The sequence below is a fragment of the Globicephala melas genome, chromosome 13 (genome assembly GCF_963455315.2).
Source record: "Globicephala melas chromosome 13, mGloMel1.2, whole genome shotgun sequence".
Taxonomy (NCBI): domain Eukaryota; kingdom Metazoa; phylum Chordata; class Mammalia; order Artiodactyla; family Delphinidae; genus Globicephala; species Globicephala melas.
In genome coordinates, this window is record NC_083326.1 from 28,942,293 (window position 1) to 28,960,575 (window position 18,283).

General features: G+C 50.8%; 1 protein-coding gene across 1 annotated transcript; it reads left to right on the forward strand.

Annotated features, from left to right (window-relative positions):
* The first annotated feature begins 216 nt into the window (after nt 1–216).
* Nucleotides 217–17,903, forward strand: SALL3 (spalt like transcription factor 3). The gene is made up of 3 exons (XM_030868293.2): nt 217–363; nt 12,295–15,773; nt 16,861–17,903. The coding sequence occupies exons 1-3, from the start codon at nt 282–284 to the stop codon at nt 17,290–17,292; spliced, it is 3,993 nt and encodes a 1,330-aa protein (XP_030724153.2). The 5' UTR covers nt 217–281; the 3' UTR covers nt 17,293–17,903.
* Nucleotides 17,904–18,283: the final 380 nt, after the last annotated feature.

Sequence of the window (18,283 nt, forward strand, 5' to 3'; positions counted from 1 at the left end):
GGCCCCTCCTCGCCGCGCGGCCGCTAATTGCGAGCGCGGCCTCATTTGCATAGGCCGCCCGAGTCCGCTGGAGGCCGGCCAATCGGCGCGGCCCTCCGCTAATGGCCATGCATTATTCACCAGCCTAATTGCTCAGCCCCATGCGCGGCCCGCGCAACCGCCGCCGCCGCCGCCGCCGCCCGCGCCCCGCGCCCCGCGCCCGCCCGGCCGCCCCGCGCCGTCCCCGCTGGCCGCCCCGCTGATGCCGCTTCCCCGCGCGGGGCTCGCGCGCCGCTAGCAGCATGTCTCGGCGCAAGCAGGCCAAGCCCCAGCACCTCAAGTCGGACGAGGAGCTGCCGCCGCCGGACGGGGCTCCCGAGCACGGTGAGGGCCCGCGGACCGCGGCGGCGCCCGGGGGCCTGGGGGGAGCGCGGGCGGCGGGCGCCGCGCACCGGGGAAGTTCCCCGGCTCCTGCGAGCCAGTGTCTGCCGCGCGGCGCTCGGCCCGGGCGGGCCTGCCCGGGGACCCGGTCCTCCACCGGAGCGCGCGGCGCGGGAGTGCGGGAGAAGTAAACTTGGCTCGGCCGCCCGGAGTTGAGCTGCGCACGGAGGCGCCACGGCTCTGGGACCGCTCGGAGTCCGCGCTGCCCGGCGGAGGCCGGCGGGCCGAGCCGGGCGCTGGCGGGAGGGGCCGCGCCGCCGCCTCCGCGCCGCCCCTCGGGCTCCCCGCGCCCGGACGCTGGGGCCGGCCTCGGCGATCGCGGCGTCCCCAGGGCGGTCGCGGCGGCGGGGACGCGTCCGGGGCTCACCCACCACCGGACGCGGGCCGGGGAGGCCGCTGCCGGGACAGCTTTGTTAGGCGCCCGGCGCCCTGGCCGGTGCGCGCTCGGAGCGGGTCCGCCGCCCTGACCCCGGCTGGCCAGCGGCCGCCCTGTGTGCCCGAGGGCCGCGGAGCCCGCGGTTCCGGGCGAGCCGACAAACCAGTGATCCCATTCCGAGGACAGTAGGAAGTCGGTGTCGCCTGGCCTTTCCTAATGGCCGCCTTGGGAATTAACCCCGGGGTGAGCTGTGCAGCGGCGCGGGGGGGTGGTCCTTGCACGCGGTAGGACCCCGGCACGTTTCTGGTGCCTCTCGGTTTTCTGGGGCCTCTTCCTGTTCTTTTGGAGGCGCCGCGGGCAACTCTGCAGCCAGCTGGCGGGTAGGAACTTCCTGCCCATCCAGTAGGGAAGGTAGGAGCCACGAAAGTTAGCGCTCGGCGAGGAGCCGGCTGGCCGTGGCCGCGCCCCAGCCCGGGAAGTTAGGGCCCCGGCCGCTCCGGCCTCCCGCTGCCCGCGGATCCCCAGGGGGCGGGAGGGGCGGCCGCGGCGCGATCGCGGGACGCAGGGAGACCCTCCACTGCCCCGGAGCCCGGGCATCGAGTAGTTTGTTCCCTACAAAATAGGCCGGCCAACTTTTTAGATTAACCTATTCTAAGTGGTTTAGAGCAGATACGCGTCTTTTCGCTTTGAGAATTAGCCTGCAGAAAATAAAAAGTTGAAGAGTTTAGCGTGCGGTGTCGTAAAGTTTGCAAAAGCCGGTGTACGTCCGCATCGGAATGGAGAACGGGAGTAAAGACTTCTTACGCGGCTGGGAATTCAGGAATTAAACAAAATTTGAGAACTCGTGAGGGTCTTTTTGTCGCAGCGGAGGTAAGGGAGTCTTATCTGTGTCGCCTGGTCACCCAAGATTAGAACGGGAGATATGCTAAAAAGAAACGCTTGCATATGGTGGGTAGATTAAGGACAAAGAATCTTTTTGTCATGGAAATGGATTTTTTTTTTGTTTTGTTTACTTCATCACATAGAATTTCTCACACTTGGTTTGTTTTCTATTGCCCTCAATGACTACATGATCAAATGAATGGATTTATTTCTGCCGAATGAGAAAGACAGTCTTTCCTTCAAAAGAACTACATTGCATCCCAGTGAGGAATTTTAAAGCTTTATTATTGTGGCTCCTGAATAGCTTAAAATCGGCTTTCACAACCGCCCCAAAATGCAACAATGTAAATACTTCTCAGCTTTGTAGGGTCGTTATCAAAATGTGCAATGTCTCCTTTTATTAAAGCATATTTTAATTAATAGAGTAAAACCCCTTGTATTTAACAATTAACAAGCTGAGGCACTGCTATTCATTTTAATTTCACTTCAGAAATGAGAGCGTGGTGAACCTCCTAGTGTAAGCGTGTGGAGGGGTCCAGAGCCCTTATTTGAAAACCTAAGATGGAGTAAATTATTCACAAGTTCTCTTTTGAATTCCCCTTGTTGTTACTGAATTTATTTAGGGGTGAAACACATTCAGGTTTTTTTTACCCACCGTGGGATTAAAGTTTCTGTCAGCCTGTGTTTTTCACAATCATTCAGGGTTGTAATCAAGATATTGCCACAGTTCCTGATCGTATTTTGCAACAGGCCAGAAATAGCCTGTCTGGGGCTGAGCCTTAGTCAAGTAGTGTGTTCCCTCGATTGTTCGGGCGAACTGTTTAAAAAATAGTTCTTTCTGATTTAATTATTCTGAAGCTGATTGTTCATGGAGCATAAAAGATAGTCTGTTCTCTCTTCACTTAAGGCACGTTCACATATAGATTGCTCTGTTGTACTGACCGTCATCAGGAGGAGAACTAAGTAAAATATTTTTTTTAAAGCTAAATGGTTGTGAAAACTAAATTACTCCAACGTGAATCAGATATTCTCCAAATTATATTCTGTTAAATGCAGTGGAAATCAACAGACTATGCATGAAGTTATAAGCGACCTAAGTTAGGTTACAGTGTTTTAGAAACGAAGTAAATAATTCCTTTGTATTCCTTCGGATGTTACATGTTAATTAAAGCAGTAGATGCCCGCAATAAAATGGAAGGTTCTTGATAATGATATGAAACACAAATATTCTATGCAAAAATTTTAGTATAATGTGGGGGGAGGCAGTCACATTAATTTACAGTAGAAGACTTTATTTCTTTAAAAAAAAAGAAATCTGACTATTATCTTTCAGGCTTTGGTTTTTAGGCAAGCAGTGAAAAGATAGCTGTCCAAAAATGCTTCAGTGCTCTCCAAACCTTATTGCAGGAATGAAATATGATGACATATGTAGAATGAGAAAAAGTGATAAAGATTTACGTTTAAGTTCTAAAGTTATCCTGTTGTAAAAATGTGTTTTAAGGATGACTGGGACTAAACTTACATTCCCACTAGGTACTATCTTTTAAAATTGCAAATTGTTTCATTCCTGTTTCCGAAAATTTAGAAATAAGTGGGATGCAGCTTTAGGATTAAGTTAATTAAATGTATGCCACAATAATGAAATCTTTTGAGCCAGACGAATATTTTTGTTCTAAGAAAAATTAATTAAAACTTCTAATGACGGAACAGCACTTACACTCCTACTAAGAGCTTTAAAGGTGTTTGTTGCTGTCCTTCACTGGATAAAATACAGCTTAGGAAAGATACATTATACTGCCCTTAGAAGGAAAGTATGTATTTAAGGAGAAACAAAAGGATATTATAATTTAGAGCAGTTTGCCATCCTGTATTTTGTTTGTTTTTATTTTCTGCCAACTCACAGTTACATGGCTATCTTAAAAATCCTTTTAAATGATCCTGTGATTTAAGACTTTACCAGTGGTGTTCATAGACCGTGTTTGAATTAAGGGGAAGAAGGCCCCCAGCCCTGGGTGAAGAGATCTTTTCTCTTTTATCTGTCTGTGCATGGCTTGCCTTCAGAGCTCTGGGCACTCACTCACACACTTACAATTCAGCATTCCAAAAGGAAACAATACAGAAGCCACTTTCTGACATCCCTAGGCAGACTGTTTTCTCTGAAACATGAAAGGTAAGGAGTAAGTTAAGCAGGGAGGGAAAGGAAAAGAAGAATTTGCGAACGTTTATTTTTTAAATGACATTTAAAATCCTAAGCTATTTAAAAATGCATAATTTGGTGGCCAATAAAAAGCATGCCAATTAATTCTCACCTTACAGAGAAAGAGCTGATTATGTTACAGTTAAGGGGTTGTTTTTTTTAGGCACATTTAAACTTCCACAGTCTACTCATAATGCAATATTTTTTGATCTGTTTAGAGCCAGAAAATGAAGAAGGTATGGACCAACAGCAGGAATTACTTACCAAGCTGATTATATGTTTTGTGTACAAGATGATGGCAAAAGGAGGCCAAAGTGGGTCAGATTTCATTTTCAAGTACAATCTCTAAGAGGCTTTGCCATTCACCCCGAGATAGCTCCAAGAACGTTTTCTTTTGGGGGGAATTCAGTAAAGGTACAACCAAGGTTTCCGTTCTGTGTACTGACCACCAGTTAGAATTTAGCATTCTTAAATGTAAGTATTTTATTTACATGAAATAAAAACCTTCTTAACTGTCAATGAGATCATGCCCCATCCTTCAATGCTGCATATAGTTTCAAGAAGGATAATTTTTAAATAATACTTATAATAGGAAGAGGTTTTGTTAGTTTTCATTTTCCTTCATGATTTCTTGACCAGTTGCTAGGATACGAACAGCATATCTTAGTCTTGTGAAGATGAGGGCTAATTCTACCACTGGTGGGACAGGTTTGTAGTTACAGCATATGTGAAGTTGCCACACACTTCATATAAAATCAGGCATAAGTAAAGTCTGTGTAGAAATTGAATGTTTTACTATTACCTTACATAAACTTTTACATTTGAAAAAAAGAGCCCGGTCCTTAGATTTTTTTCTCTTGTTAAGTTGAACACCTTTATGACCTAAAGTGCAGTTAACTGTGTGATTCCCAAGCAAATAAGGCGAGTCATATCGCAGAAAGTGAGATATTAATTGAAATAATAAAATAATGTAATGGGCTCTATTTATGTTAGAGGTTAGGATTTGATCTGTTTGTTGAAGGCAAGAGTTCTCTGGGCTGAACCATTGCCCACCAAAGAGACCTGAGGCTGCCAGGGTGGCGTCCAACTCCGCGGTGCCCTCCGTGGGCCTGTCTTTTCCGGTCATCCCAGATTCGTTATGCTAACCATCGGGGACCCCTCCCCTCCTAATTCCCGGGAAGCCTTGGGGCCCACACAGCGTCCAGCCTTGGTGGCCTGGGGTCTGTGGGAAGGAGGGCGTGCAGAGGGCTGGCAGCTTCCCACCCATCTCCGCGAAGGTGGGTGGTTCAGGGTGCTGCTGCGACAGACCTGCTGACTTAACCTTTGCCTGCTTTGCCCTGCCGGGGGTGGCCACTAGATGTCAAGCTCATAATACAATGAGTGCATCTGTGCTGTTGACCTTGGCAACAGGACTCACCAGTGTTCTGTTAAGTGTTAACACTGGCTCCGAGTGCGGACTGGGGACCCACGAGTTTGCTCTGTGCTGCTCGGTTTATCAAATGCCCATCTAGTGCAGCACAAGTGTTTATAGTGCTCAAAGAGGGAGAGAGAACCGTTTTCTTTTGTGTGGCTGTTACATCTTGAACTGTTTAATTAACCCTGCAGGTGCCGTGGCGCTTGGTCTTCATTCGCCGGCGTTCTCGGTCCTCTTTTCCAGAGTGCCCTCTTCACAGCACCGTTTGGTAATTGAGTTAGGGCTCTGCACTGCAGAGCCGCTAGCTTCAGCCCCCCAGGGCAGGGCTTTTCCTGGATGATTTTTCGCATGTGTGTAAACTTCGCCCGTAGAAATGGAACAGTGCGGTGAGGTGATGACAAATCAGGGAAATGATTTAATGACCTAACCCCGAGTGCAAGCAGTCCGAGGGTTACAGTTGATCGGCGCCTTGTTCCCGGACACCGTGTAGTTCCTGCTGCTCTGGGGCTGTTTAGACCCAGGTGTTTATACGTCTAAGTGGCTTTGCTTATTTATGTGTTTTTATGCGCGGTGGATTTGAAAAGTAACGTGTCGAGGCCCGTAGGCGCTTCCGCAGAGGGGTGTCGTGGAGCAGCACGTTTAATTTCATGTGTGAGGTTAAACCTCCGCCTCTGAACCGAAGGTGACCCTGCACAGACCTTGTTTTTCCCCCTCCCCGAGCTTTGATGGAAATTGTTTGCATTTGCCGCTGTATTCCAGGTTTGGGCGTTCTCGGTGAGGCAGAGTGATACTCGTGTATTCATCGTAAGCAAGATTACAGCGTAACATGTGAGTGAAAGAACTATTGTGCAACCTTAAAGTGTAACAAACATCTTATTATTTGATGCAGCAGATAGTTAACACAAGTGAACGTTGTGGCCGCTTTCCATCTGCGTGTGTCCATAAAGGAAACAGTGTTTCCCCTCCCTGGTGCATCACCCCACAGATGAAAAACCGCAAATGTTTTAAACAGAAGACGTTTGGCGCCTGTGCCACAGGTGGTCCTTACTTAACAAATTTGAGGCGTGGGCCGCTGAGTCGGCGGAAGCGGCCTGCGGGTCAGTGCGGCTTGGGCGAGGCACGAGCGCCCTCCGCTGTTCCGCTCCGAGCTCACACGCTTGGAGGTCTAGGAAAAGGACAAAATTTTTCTGTTGCGTCTGGAATTTCTTCTACATTGTTAAACACGGTAGGGGTCTCTATTTGTCTCCTCCTGCTTCACAGCTTGGGCTCAGTATGTGATAATTCATCTTTCTTTATGGGATTCAAAGCTATCATAAGGAGTTAAAAAGAATTAATTTGCAAGAAAATAGTGTCTCCTAACAATTTGGGAAAACTTGAAAAATGCTTCCTAGATTTTCAGGGGATGGAAAAGGCACAGGAGAAAGTAAGGATTCCTTTCCTAGAGACCCACGTGGCATTTTCAAGTTACTGATTAAAGTGGAGAAGTTAACATCCCTTTTCCCGGTAAGGAACGTTTGCTTCTCTTTTCGTTAATTGTAAGGGATTTAAAATGCATAGCAAAAGGGTGGCAGAATGAAGGTGAGGGTTTGGGCCTGATCAGCAGAATTATCAAACACCTGTTTACTGCCCTTTGTAATTCGGTTACTGATTTGCAAGGCCCAGCCTCCTGGAAGGAGAGAATAAGAAAGCCTTGCTGAGAACTGCAGTTTGAATTTTTTAAAGAAAGCATCTGGTCTCAAATATTCTTATCTATGTTACAGGCACGCTTTTAACTCGTGGCTTTAAAAGATCATCGTGAGTGTAAACATTCTGTCCATCTTCTGCCACGTCGTTTTTATTTGGAAGGCCGCATATGCTGTTGCAGGCAGCGAAGACATGATCCTTGTATAACATGATCCTTGTGTATTGTATAGCAGACCAGGAATCGGAGCTGAGAGAGCAGTGGGAAGGGGATCCTTTCACACCCAGAGTTGTCCTAAGAATAGGGACATTTTTGCTAAACGTTTTCTGCATTTTTTATCAGTGAGAAGGAAAAAAATCATGTCATTTTAAGACTGCTATTGGAGCTGTTTTTTGGTTGGAGGCCTCTCTGAAAGGCGGTGGCACCCTTTCCCCCTCCTGCAGCCCCCAGAGGCGGCACGCTTACTCAAGAACGTTTGAACGGTGAGGCTTAGAAGCGCTGGAAATCCCAGGCATAAATAGCAAGCGTGGGGCTAGCTGTAGAAACGAATTGCACGTTTCCTCTCCACCTGAAACAGCTTCCTCTTCTAGCCTCCGTGCTTTTCGCTCCTCCTGACTGCGTTCAGGAGGACAGACTCGGCGTTACGTGCAGACACCCGGCTCACAGCCATGGCTGGTACATCCTTGGTGTTAGCAAAGTAGAGAGCTCTTTCCAATACGTCTTCTTCCTCGCATTGGTAGCCCGCGGATACAGCAAAACTGGGTGGTACTTTCAGAAAGTAACCTCAGCCAAATATTCCCGTTAACCAAGAAGGGAAGACTCTTGGCTAAGTTCTGTTACTGGGCGCATTCATTGGTTGGCATTTTTCTTCACTAGTTCTAAGAGAACCCTGGTGCACTGTAAGGCCCCTGCCTATTTACAGTTTGAAGTCCCTTAGTTATTGAGGAGCCAGTATGCAAAAAGTAAATTATTTCGACATTAATGATAATGTTAACAGTGCTTGTTTTTCAGTTCCCCCTTAAAGGAAGAAAGAATTTTCCCATTGCATTGGAAGTAAATTTCTCAAACCTTGTACTGTTGTTGCAGTGGCTTTGACGTGGTTTCACCTTGAAACAAACTTTTTTGAGCCATGTCAACAAATGGATATAATAACTTCTATTTTTAGAATGAAAAGCCAGTTACACATGTAAATTTAATTGAAAGGTAGTTGGATACATTCGAATCCGACCTAATACTGGCTTAAAACAATGGCAGGATTAAGGGCTTTGGAAGTTGCATGATAAAATTTGGAGCTGCTGTCAGATCTCTCCTATATGGGTTTTCTAGTTATATAGACAGCATTTTTTTAAAGATAACTGCTTCCAGATGAGCACATCTACACTGTAACACGATGCACGTAATCACTGTAACGGAACTGCCATCGAAGCAAGTTACAACAACTTACTTTGCATCTCGCTCTCCTGAATGTGGCGGAAGGCCGCTGCTTTCACTCTGGACTCAACTGCAGTCTTGCTGCTTCTGAAGAGCTGTGTCCCTAGTGAAACAGGCTCGTTTTGGTTCTCCCCTACCAACCAATTCAGTTGAAGTGCTTGTTGTTGTTTGAAAACATTCTTAAAATATGCACCCAAAATTTCAATTGCACACATGACGTATTAGAGGCTTTTCATTTGCATTCATTGTACTCAAGACTGTCTTGTGAAATTTGTGCTTCTCTGTAACTTTTATGGAATGCTAATCCTACTGAGATTTTGATCGTGAAACAAGTGGAAATAACAGTTGAAGTGATCACGTTATGGTACTTCATACAGACCCCAGTAAGAAAAATTACAGGTGGTGATTCTAAATTATTTGCCCCCAATAAAAAATCTGAATTGTATTGAAGAATGTTTTTCCCTCGCTTATTGTAGTTTTTAAAATATGTTTTCGTTAAAAGGCAAATTTATTATGAAACTTGGGTTATAAAATCCAACAATTATTTGTTTTGTTAGGTTCACTAACATAACGAACTAACAGGTCCCAAATGCCATTTTCACCCAATTTCCTCCCTTCGGTTTTGCTTTCCTTCTTCAATTTTAGAGGAATACAGTGGAGGCTTATATTACTTTGACAAGAATATCTTCACTGTGTTTAGGTAACTATCAATTTGCGTTAAACAAAATGGCTTATTATTTGGTAAATAGTACTTAAATATTATTCTATGCACAGTTTCTACAATGGAGAAATAATTGTAATTTTGCTAACCTGCCAATGGGAGAAGAAGAAAATTACCTTCCCAACTTCCATGAGTTTGGAGGTGAACCCAAAATACTTAACACATGGAAAAAACCAATAGAAATGTAAAAATTTATCTTTAAAGTAAATAGAGATTTCTTTGGGCTGCTTAAGACCTGTGAGAAAAGTACAGTGTAAAATAAAAGTCCCGTTTCTCTATTTCACACGCCACAGTTGTTACAAAGAAAATCTGGGAAATGTTCCTCTGTGAAGATATAATTTATTTATAATTAGTTAATTCTTCCAACAGTCAACGCACTTTACCAGAAATCAGCCTAATTTTTAAGCATTTTCTCAGTGAATTGTCCCTAAGCACATATTCCATGTGAAAAAAAAAGTATTCTTTTATAGCACAGGGAACTATATGCAATATCTTGTAATAATCTATAATGGAAAAGGATCTGAAAAAGAACATATATATAAGACAAATATATATATATAAATTAACTGAATCATTTTGCTATATACCTGAAACTAACACAACATTGTAAATCAACTGTACTTCAATAATAATTTTTAGGAAAAAGAATTCTTTGGACACAGTATACACTGTGTTTGTGTCAAATTTGAAATGTATGTACCATGCGAATGCTTTTGTATACCATGTAAGCTATACATTTTTATTCTCTAAGGAATAAATGTAAAAAACATTTCAAGAAATTAGCAATATTTAATTTCTTGGTGTTTTTCTTTTTAAAAAGTATTAAAATTAAAAAGCTCTGTGAAGAGTACGGCAGGCCTTCTGTATCATAGCTTTAAAGTGGTAGTGTTCAGTTATGATTAATAATTACACTAGTTCATGATGTACCGTAACACGGCTTCCAACTTGAGTGCTTGGTGCCGATGAACTTTTTTTTAACGGCCACTTACGTTTTTAATATGTGGGTCCACAGGAGAACATTCTACTATTGTAAAGAAATTTAAAAGCAGAGATTCTTTGCACTGTGTGATAATGTTTAAACTACATAACTAAAATTTGAGATAGCCCCTGTTTTCTTATCAGTCATTAAGAAATTATTTACCTGAAGAGTTGAGGGGTTTTTCCTGCCCTGTTCCATAACCTTTGCAGGTTTCAGATGAGTTTTTGCATACATTGAACAAAGTTAAGTACTCCGAGTATTTATTTTGTTAACGCTCCTATCTGCAGTATCAATCAGCTGTGTCTTTGCTTCCAGCTACACTCAACCTCATTACAGACACCTATTACATTCCTCCCTCATACGGTAATGAGACTTCTTGCAGTCTGAGCTTCAGCACCGAATTCAGTTTAAAAGTCTAGCAGGTCCTTACGGGCTGCAAGCTCTAACTTCTTTTCCCCTTCAAATGGTTGAGCCAGTTAAGAAAATGCTAATTGAACACTGCTAATCATTTTTTAAAGGCAAGTATAAATTACCTGGAAATAGCAACCTCATGGAGAGCAGCCTGCTAGCCTCAAAGAATAGTTTGACCTTCTTTTCCAGTAGAGGGACTACATATTCTTACAGGATGTTTTTTTACACATCAGATTTCTCTACTGAGATCAGTGCCGAATCCTTCTCCTAAAACTCTAAAAGAGAAAACCTGGAGCCTTCTTAGCAAATCCATTTGTCGATGTTTCAATAGTAAACGATTTCCGGGGACGCAAACTTGAGGATGTGTGGCTCTCACACTCAACTATGCACGACAACAAAGGGCCGATTTGCAGCTGTCATTTGTCTCCGTTCAAGCTGATTTGTTGCTGTCACTCCATCCACAAGTTGACAAAAAGCAGTCGCAAGGCAGTGCTACCCAGGCCGGCATGTGGAGCCTGAGGAATCGTTGAACGCTGCCTGTCACCCCAACGTCCCAAAAAAGTAGGAGCTGGGAATGTCATCAGATGTTGATTTCTTGTTCCCGTATAGCTATTTATTTGATCAGGTGTGAATGAGAATTGTTGATTAAACAGGGCTGTTATTCGGCAGAAGAGGGTATAGGAGTCAGGAAGTCGCTGCCTACAACAGTAATTAAACATGTGTAACCAATTAGAGGGTTTCCACTATGGCACAAGTATATAATTTGCTATGTCTTTCTATGAGAATGGATGAAAATAGGTACAAAAAGTGTGACTACAACATTCTCATGTTAAACATGTCAGCATAAATGAACTTTAAATATATAATTTCTAGTTTGTTAGCAGTCTGCAGAACACGATTGACCAGTAACAATAACATGTAATTTTGGTTCATTTAGCCAAGAAATATTGCATCTGACAGAGCCAATTAATTGTATTAAACGTGATTAATTTTAGGCCCAGACTATATTGATGGTATTCATTTGGCAAATCCTGAAATGTAGAAATGTACCCTCTCTGGAGGAAAGTACGATGGCCGAAAAGATACAGGATTGATCTGTTGATCAAACTACAAGTTGGAGAGATTGTTTTTCTGAGCAGAGATGTAAGAAGTGCTTATATATTCCTTGTTATATTTACAAATGCAAGTATTTAGCTGAAATTTCTTCCATGAAATAAATGCCCATTGATCTGAAAGCTTCTGCAGAATTACATTAAATCTCTAATGTCTCGGCGCGGCATAAAGATAATAAATCTTCGTGGTCCAAGCCCGGGAGAGTGGCAGCGGCCGGCTCTCCTGTCAGGTGCTGACGTGAGTTTGAAAGGTTACAGATTAGTTTAGCAATGTTAAGTGAACTGGCAAAGGCATCTCTAATTTTGCTGGAAATGAGGAAGCCCAGTGGTCGGGGGAGTCCTAATGAGCCCATCGAAAGCTGGCTTTGTACCCAGCAGACAGGGTGGTTGCAGATTGTATGAAAATATTGGAAATCAATGGCGTCTATGGAATTTCATTAAGAAGCGGTATCCACAATTGATAGAGCCTCATAATTCGATGGATGGTGCTAAGAAAATGATTAGCTAGCTAGAAAGAGTCATAGGATACGCGTGCCGGGACGTCAGAAATGTTGAAGTGGGGTAATTTGTACAAAATAAAAAATATTGATTTTACTTATGTGCAGAATTTTGAGATGGAGGGCAGGCTGTCTCGCAAGGCCCTGGCTGATGTAATGTCTTGCTTTTCCAGCGGCCCCCGGGGAGGGCGCCGAGGACGGGGACAGCGGGAACGAGAGCCGGAGTGGAAGCGAGGAGACGCACGTCTGTGATAAGTGCTGCGCCGAGTTCTTCAAGTGGACGGACCTCCTGGAGCACAAGAAGGCCTGCACCAAGAACCCCCTGGTGCTGATCGTCAGCGAAGATGAGCCGGCCCCGCCCTCTGAAGAGTTTCCAGAACCTTCTCCGGCCAGCTCTCCCAGCGAGCACACGGAGAGTGAGGCTGCCGAGGAGACGGCCCCCACAGAGGGCGGGGAGGGCGGGGAGGTGAGGGCCCCTGAGAAGGAGGACGAGCCCATGGAAGTGGGCCCCTCCGTGGACAAGAGCTTCCAGAGCCCGGGCCCCACGCACGCAGGGAAGCCGCCTCTACCTCAGGTCCCCGAACCGGCCCCCGTGGCCGCCTACAGCATGCCAAACACCAACGTGACGCTGGAGACCCTCCTGAGCACCAAGGTGGCCGTGGCACAGTTCTCCCAGAACACGAGGGCTGCAGGAGCCGTGGGATCCAGCGGCGGGGTGGCGGCCGTGGCCATCCCCGTGATCCTGGAGCAGCTCATGGCCCTGCAGCAACAGCAGATCCACCAGCTGCAGCTCATCGAGCAGATCCGCAGCCAGGTGGCCATGATGAACCACCAGCCGCCACGGCCACCGCTGAACCCCAGAGCGGCCACGGGGGCCCAGAGCGCCCCGCTGCCCACCTCCGGCCAGCTCCCGGGGCTGGCCGCGCACTCGGCCCTGCAGCTCTCAGCCGGGGCCGCCCCCGTCCCCACGGCACCCGGCCCTGCCACCCAGCCGGCCGCCTACGAGGGCCCCCAACACCTGGCCCAGCCGGCGTCCGGAGCCAGCACTCCGCACGTCCCGGGCGGGGGCCCCTCCGGCCCCGAGCCCGGCGCCCCGGCGTCCTCCGGCGCGGCCCCGGCCTCCACTGCCCCGGCCCCGGCGGTCAGCGCCTCCGGCGCCCCCTGCCGGCCGCAGAACGCTTCCACGCCCCCCGCCCTGGGGCCCGGGCCCCTCCTCAGCTCGGCGCCCAGCCTGCCAAGCCCACTTCTACCTCAGACCTCCGCCGGCAGTGTCATCTTCCCCAACCCGCTGGTCAGCATCGCAGCCACGGCCAGCGCGCTGGACCCCCTGTCGGCCCTCATGAAGCACCGCAAGGGCAAGCCCCCCAATGTGTCGGTGTTCGAGCCCAAGGCCAACGCCGAGGACCCCTTCTTCAAGCACAAGTGCAGGTTCTGTGCCAAGGTGTTTGGGAGCGACAGCGCCCTGCAGATCCACCTGCGCTCCCACACGGGCGAGCGGCCCTTCAAGTGCAACATCTGCGGCAACCGCTTCTCCACCAAGGGCAACCTGAAGGTCCACTTCCAGAGGCACAAGGAGAAGTACCCCCACATCCAGATGAACCCCTACCCCGTCCCCGAGTACCTGGACAGCGTGCCCACCTGCTCCGGGATCCCCTACGGGATGTCACTGCCCCCGGAGAAGCCGGCCACCACCTGGCTGGACAGCAAGCCCGTGCTGCCCACGGTGCCCACGTCGGTCGGGATGCAGCTCCCGCCCACCCTCCCCGGCGTCAGCCTCGGCAGCTATGCCGACTCCCCCAGCCTCACCCCCGCCAGCCGCTCCCCGCAGCGGCCCTCGCCGGCGTCCAGCGAGTGCCCCTCTCTGTCCCCAGGCCTGACCAGCTCCGAGGTGGTGACCGCCGAGTCCCCGCAGCCGGCACCCGGTGGGTCTTCCCTGCCCAAGACCGAGCCCATGAGCCTGCCTTGCACAAACGCCAGGGCGGGGGACGTCCCCGCCACTGGGCAGGTGTCTGCCGCGTCCGCCCTCGCGGACAGCAGCCTGTCCCCCGGCCTCTGCAGCCCGGTCCTCCCGGCCGGCGCCGAGCAGTTCAAGGCCAAGTTTCCCTTCGGAGGGCTGCTTGACTCTATGCAAACGTCCGAAACCTCCAAGCTGCAGCAGCTGGTGGAGAACATCGACAAGAAGGTGACGGACCCCAACCAGTGCGCCATCTGCCACCGCGTGCTGAGCTGCCAGAGCGCCCTGAAGATGCACTACCGGACGCACACGGGCGAGCGGCCCTTCAAGTGCAAGATCTGCGGGCGCGCCTTCACCACCAAGGGCAACCTGAAGACGCACTTCGGGGTCCACCGCGCCAAGCCGCCGCTGCGCGTGCAGCACTCCTGCCCCATCTGCCAGAAGAAGTTCACCAACGCCGTGGTCCTGCAGCAGCACATTCGCATGCACATGGGGGGGCAGATCCCCAACACGCCACTGCCCGAGGGCTTCCAGGACGCCATGGACGCCGAGCTGCCCTACGACGAGAAGGCCACGGACGCCCTGAGCGGCTACGACGATGACATGGACGAGAACTCCCTGGAGGAGGACGCCGAGCTGAAGGACACGGCTGGCGACCCATCCAAGCCGCTGCTGGCCTTCTCAAGCTCCTGCCCGCCCTCCCCGCCGTCCGTCATCTCCAGCATCGCCGCCCTGGAGAACCAGATGAAGATGATGGACTCGGTCATGAGCTGCCCCCAGATGACCGCCCTCAAGTCCCTGGAGAACGGGTCCGGGGAGAGCGACCGTCTGAGCAACGACTCCTCGTCAGCTGTGGGCGACCTGGAGAGCCGGAGCGCGGGCAGCCCGGCCCTGTCCGAGTCATCCTCCTTGCAGGCCCTGTCGCCCGGGAACAGTAACAGCGAGAGCCTGCCTTCTAAGTCCCCGGGACTCGGCACCCAGGAGGAGCCGCCGGAGCCGCCGCTGAAGACGGAGAGGCAGGACAGCCCGCCCCCCGGGCCCGAGAACGGAGGGGCGCTGGACCTGACGGCCCCCCACCCCGGCCGGCCGGCCATCAAGGAGGAGGCGCCCTGTAGCCTGCTGTTCCTGAGCCGAGATCGGGGTAAGTGTGCGAGCACCGCGTGTCGTGTCTGTGCGAAGCCTTTTGCTTGCAGGAGCGCGCTGCAGATCCACCTCCGCAGGCACACCAAGGAGCGGCCGTTCGTCTGCGCGGCCTGCGGGCGCGGCTGCTCCACCCTGGGTAACTTAAAGCAGCACTTGCTGACCCACAGGTTGCGCGAGCCGCTTCCCCAGTTGCTTGACCCCAGCTTTGCTCTAGGTCCCGGCCAGGGCACCCCGAGCCTGGGTCCCGGCTCCGCACCCGCCACGATCAAAACGGAAGTGAACGGGCACAGCAAGGCCGGCCCCTTGGCCGAGGGCCCGCCGCTGCCGGCTCCCATCCAGGTGCCTGCGGGGCCCCCGACGGTGATGAGCCCCGGCCTCGCGCCCATGCTGGCCCCCCCGCCGCGCCGGACGCCCAAGCAGCACAACTGCCAGTCGTGCGGGAAGACCTTCTCCTCGGCCAGCGCCCTGCAGATCCACGAGCGCACCCACACCGGGGAGAAGCCCTTCGGCTGCACCATCTGCGGGAGAGCGTTCACCACCAAGGGCAACCTCAAGGTGAGGGCCGCCCCGGAAGCCCCTGCGTCCACCTCCCGTGGTCCTGGCCAGGGGCACGGCTGCTGCCGAGCCCCCGAGAGACAGCGCGGCGTGTGCCTGCGTGGCGTGTGGTGTGAGCGCGCTTGTGTGTCATGGGTGAGTCTGCACCGTGTGTGTGCCTGCGTGTGCGCGTTGCCTGCGGTGCTCCCACGCGTGTCCGGTGGCAGCGAGGAGCTTGCCTTCCGCGCGGGCCCGGCCTCCCCTTGAGGGCTGGTGCTGCCTGCGTGGCTGCAGGGCGTCGGGGTGACGCTCGCTGGCTGACAGGGCAGGCCCAGGGCCGGCGCTGCCCGGAGGCCAGTGGGACGCTGACACCAAGAGAACCGGGCCTGTAGATGCTCGCAGGTGACGCCAGTGATGCAAGTCCCGCCCCGAGGCCAGGGGTCAGATCTGTGGTTCTGGCCACTTGGCTGCCACGAGGGCCCAGCGGGCACCTGAGGGCCGGGGGAGGGGAGGACGGTACAGCGACGTCACGACGTCACGTTTGCGTCTGAGGTACGGCCACGCCGCCCGTTTTCCCCGGAGGTGTGGAGTGTGTGGCCGGGCACCGAGGACCCGTCCAGGGCCGTGCCCACACCCTCAGGGGAGTGTGCCGCTTTGCAGCCCACGTCAGGCGCCTGCGTGGGTCTCAGTGAGCCCTCGGGGACCTGTGGCCTCCGCTTGCTGGTAGCGTGAAAGCCGCCTGAGGGCTCTGCTGACCACAGGTGCCCAGACGGGAGAAAACCAGGCACGGGCACAGTGAAGCCAGGGGTTCTGGGGGGCGGGGCAGGAGCTTCGGGACCCTCCGGGTGGCCCGTGGGTCTGACGCCTTAGGGGGGAAATGATTCCATCCAGCTGTGCAGCTCTGTGTACTTGACAGAAGGAAACGTTGCAGGTTCAAATATAAGATGCTCAGGAAAGCTCACCTAACAAGTTTGTTGTCCCAAAGGAATGCTTAGGCTGGGGAAGAGGGCAAGGAAAGGAGCTGGAGGGAGTCCCCAGGTCCCCGGGCGTCTCTGTGACCCCAGGGCTGGGTGCACTCACGCCCAGGTGTGTCTCGTGTCCCCCGCAGGTGCACATGGGCACCCACATGTGGAACAACGCCCCTGCCAGGCGCGGCCGCCGCCTGTCGGTGGAGAACCCCATGGCCCTGCTGGGTGGTGACGCCCTGAAGTTCTCCGAGATGTTCCAGAAGGATCTGGCTGCACGGGCCATGAACGTGGACCCCAGCTTTTGGAACCAGTACGCCGCAGCCATCACCAACGGGCTGGCCATGAAGAACAATGAGATCTCCGTCATCCAGAACGGAGGCCTCCCTCAGCTCCCAGTAAGTCTCGGGGGAAGCGCGCTCCCCTCCCTGGGCTCCCTGGCTGCCGGGCTGGACAAGGCGCGGCCTGGCAGCAGCCCGCCCATCGCAGGGCTGGACAAAGCCAAGTCGGACGCGGGAGCCGGCCGGCCGTTCACGCGGTTCATTGAGGATAACAAGGAGATCGGGATTAACTAGCCACGTCCCTGCCCTATGGGTCCCCTTCCCCATTCACCCAGAGCAGGAAAGACGTCACCGGGTGGCTGCCCGAGGTGGCCTCACCCGCTGCCCGGTGCGCCTTTCGCCGTGAGCTTGACCGTCCTCGAGAACTCGGCAACCTTTGAAATAGATTTAAGTCAAAAAGAGACGTCCTCGGAGAGCCACCTTGGGAACAGAAGGGGCTCAGAGCACATCCATTCCGTCCCTCCAAAGCCCAGCAGTGCCCAGAGGGGGCTCCCCGCCCTATTCCAGGAAACTCGTTCAGTGGTTTTGTTCGAATTAGTTAGAAACTTGAACTCTGTCCTTAGAACTCTTATCTCGAAGACGTGGTCTAGTGCTCCCGGCGCCGTGTAGCATGGCAGTACCTTCGTCTGTGGTATTTATGATGTTAAGATGATGCGGGTAACAGACAATACAGCCCAACTTTAACGGAAGCTTCTGTACTGCAGAATACATCTGGCTGTGTGATTTTTGTTTTTTAAAGCAAGATTTGTTTTACTATAAATAAGTGGGTTATTTCCATGCAGGCAAAATTGTGAAGTTCTGTTAGGAAAGAGCATGCTTTTCGTGTGCAAGCACCTGTCAGTAACAAGCCTTTTTTTTTTTTTTTTTTTTTTTTTAATTTAAATGTTTGTAGCTGCTATGTGGATGTAGTGTTCTCTAGTGTGGTGTGTAGCCCAGCAGTTGGGAACAAGTTACAGACAGACACCACCGTGAATTATTCACAACGTTATAGCAGTTGTGAGTACATATCTCGCATTATCAAACCTGTACAATAAAAAGGTAATGTTTGTATAATGTGGTTGAAAACTCTTAATTTATACTCTTGCACTTTTAGTATTTTGTATTAGGGAGGTTTGTCTATAATTGGAAAATTTTAAAAGATGTAAAGTATTTTATAAATAGTACTTTGATTGAAGGAAAATGAAGAGGAAAAAAAAAAAAAAAGCTGTTACAGTCTTAGGTCAGA

Excerpts from the sequence above, each read along its gene's own strand:
- SALL3 (XM_030868293.2), top strand. The coding sequence starts at position 282 with ATGTCTCGGCGCAAGCAGGCCAAGCCCCAGCACCTCAAGTCGGACGAG. Across the intron at positions 364-12,294 it reads GGACGGGGCTCCCGAGCACG|CGGCCCCCGGGGAGGGCGCC; the intron begins GTGAGGGCCCGC and ends TTGCTTTTCCAG. Across the intron at positions 15,774-16,860 it reads CCACCAAGGGCAACCTCAAG|GTGCACATGGGCACCCACAT; the intron begins GTGAGGGCCGCC and ends TGTCCCCCGCAG.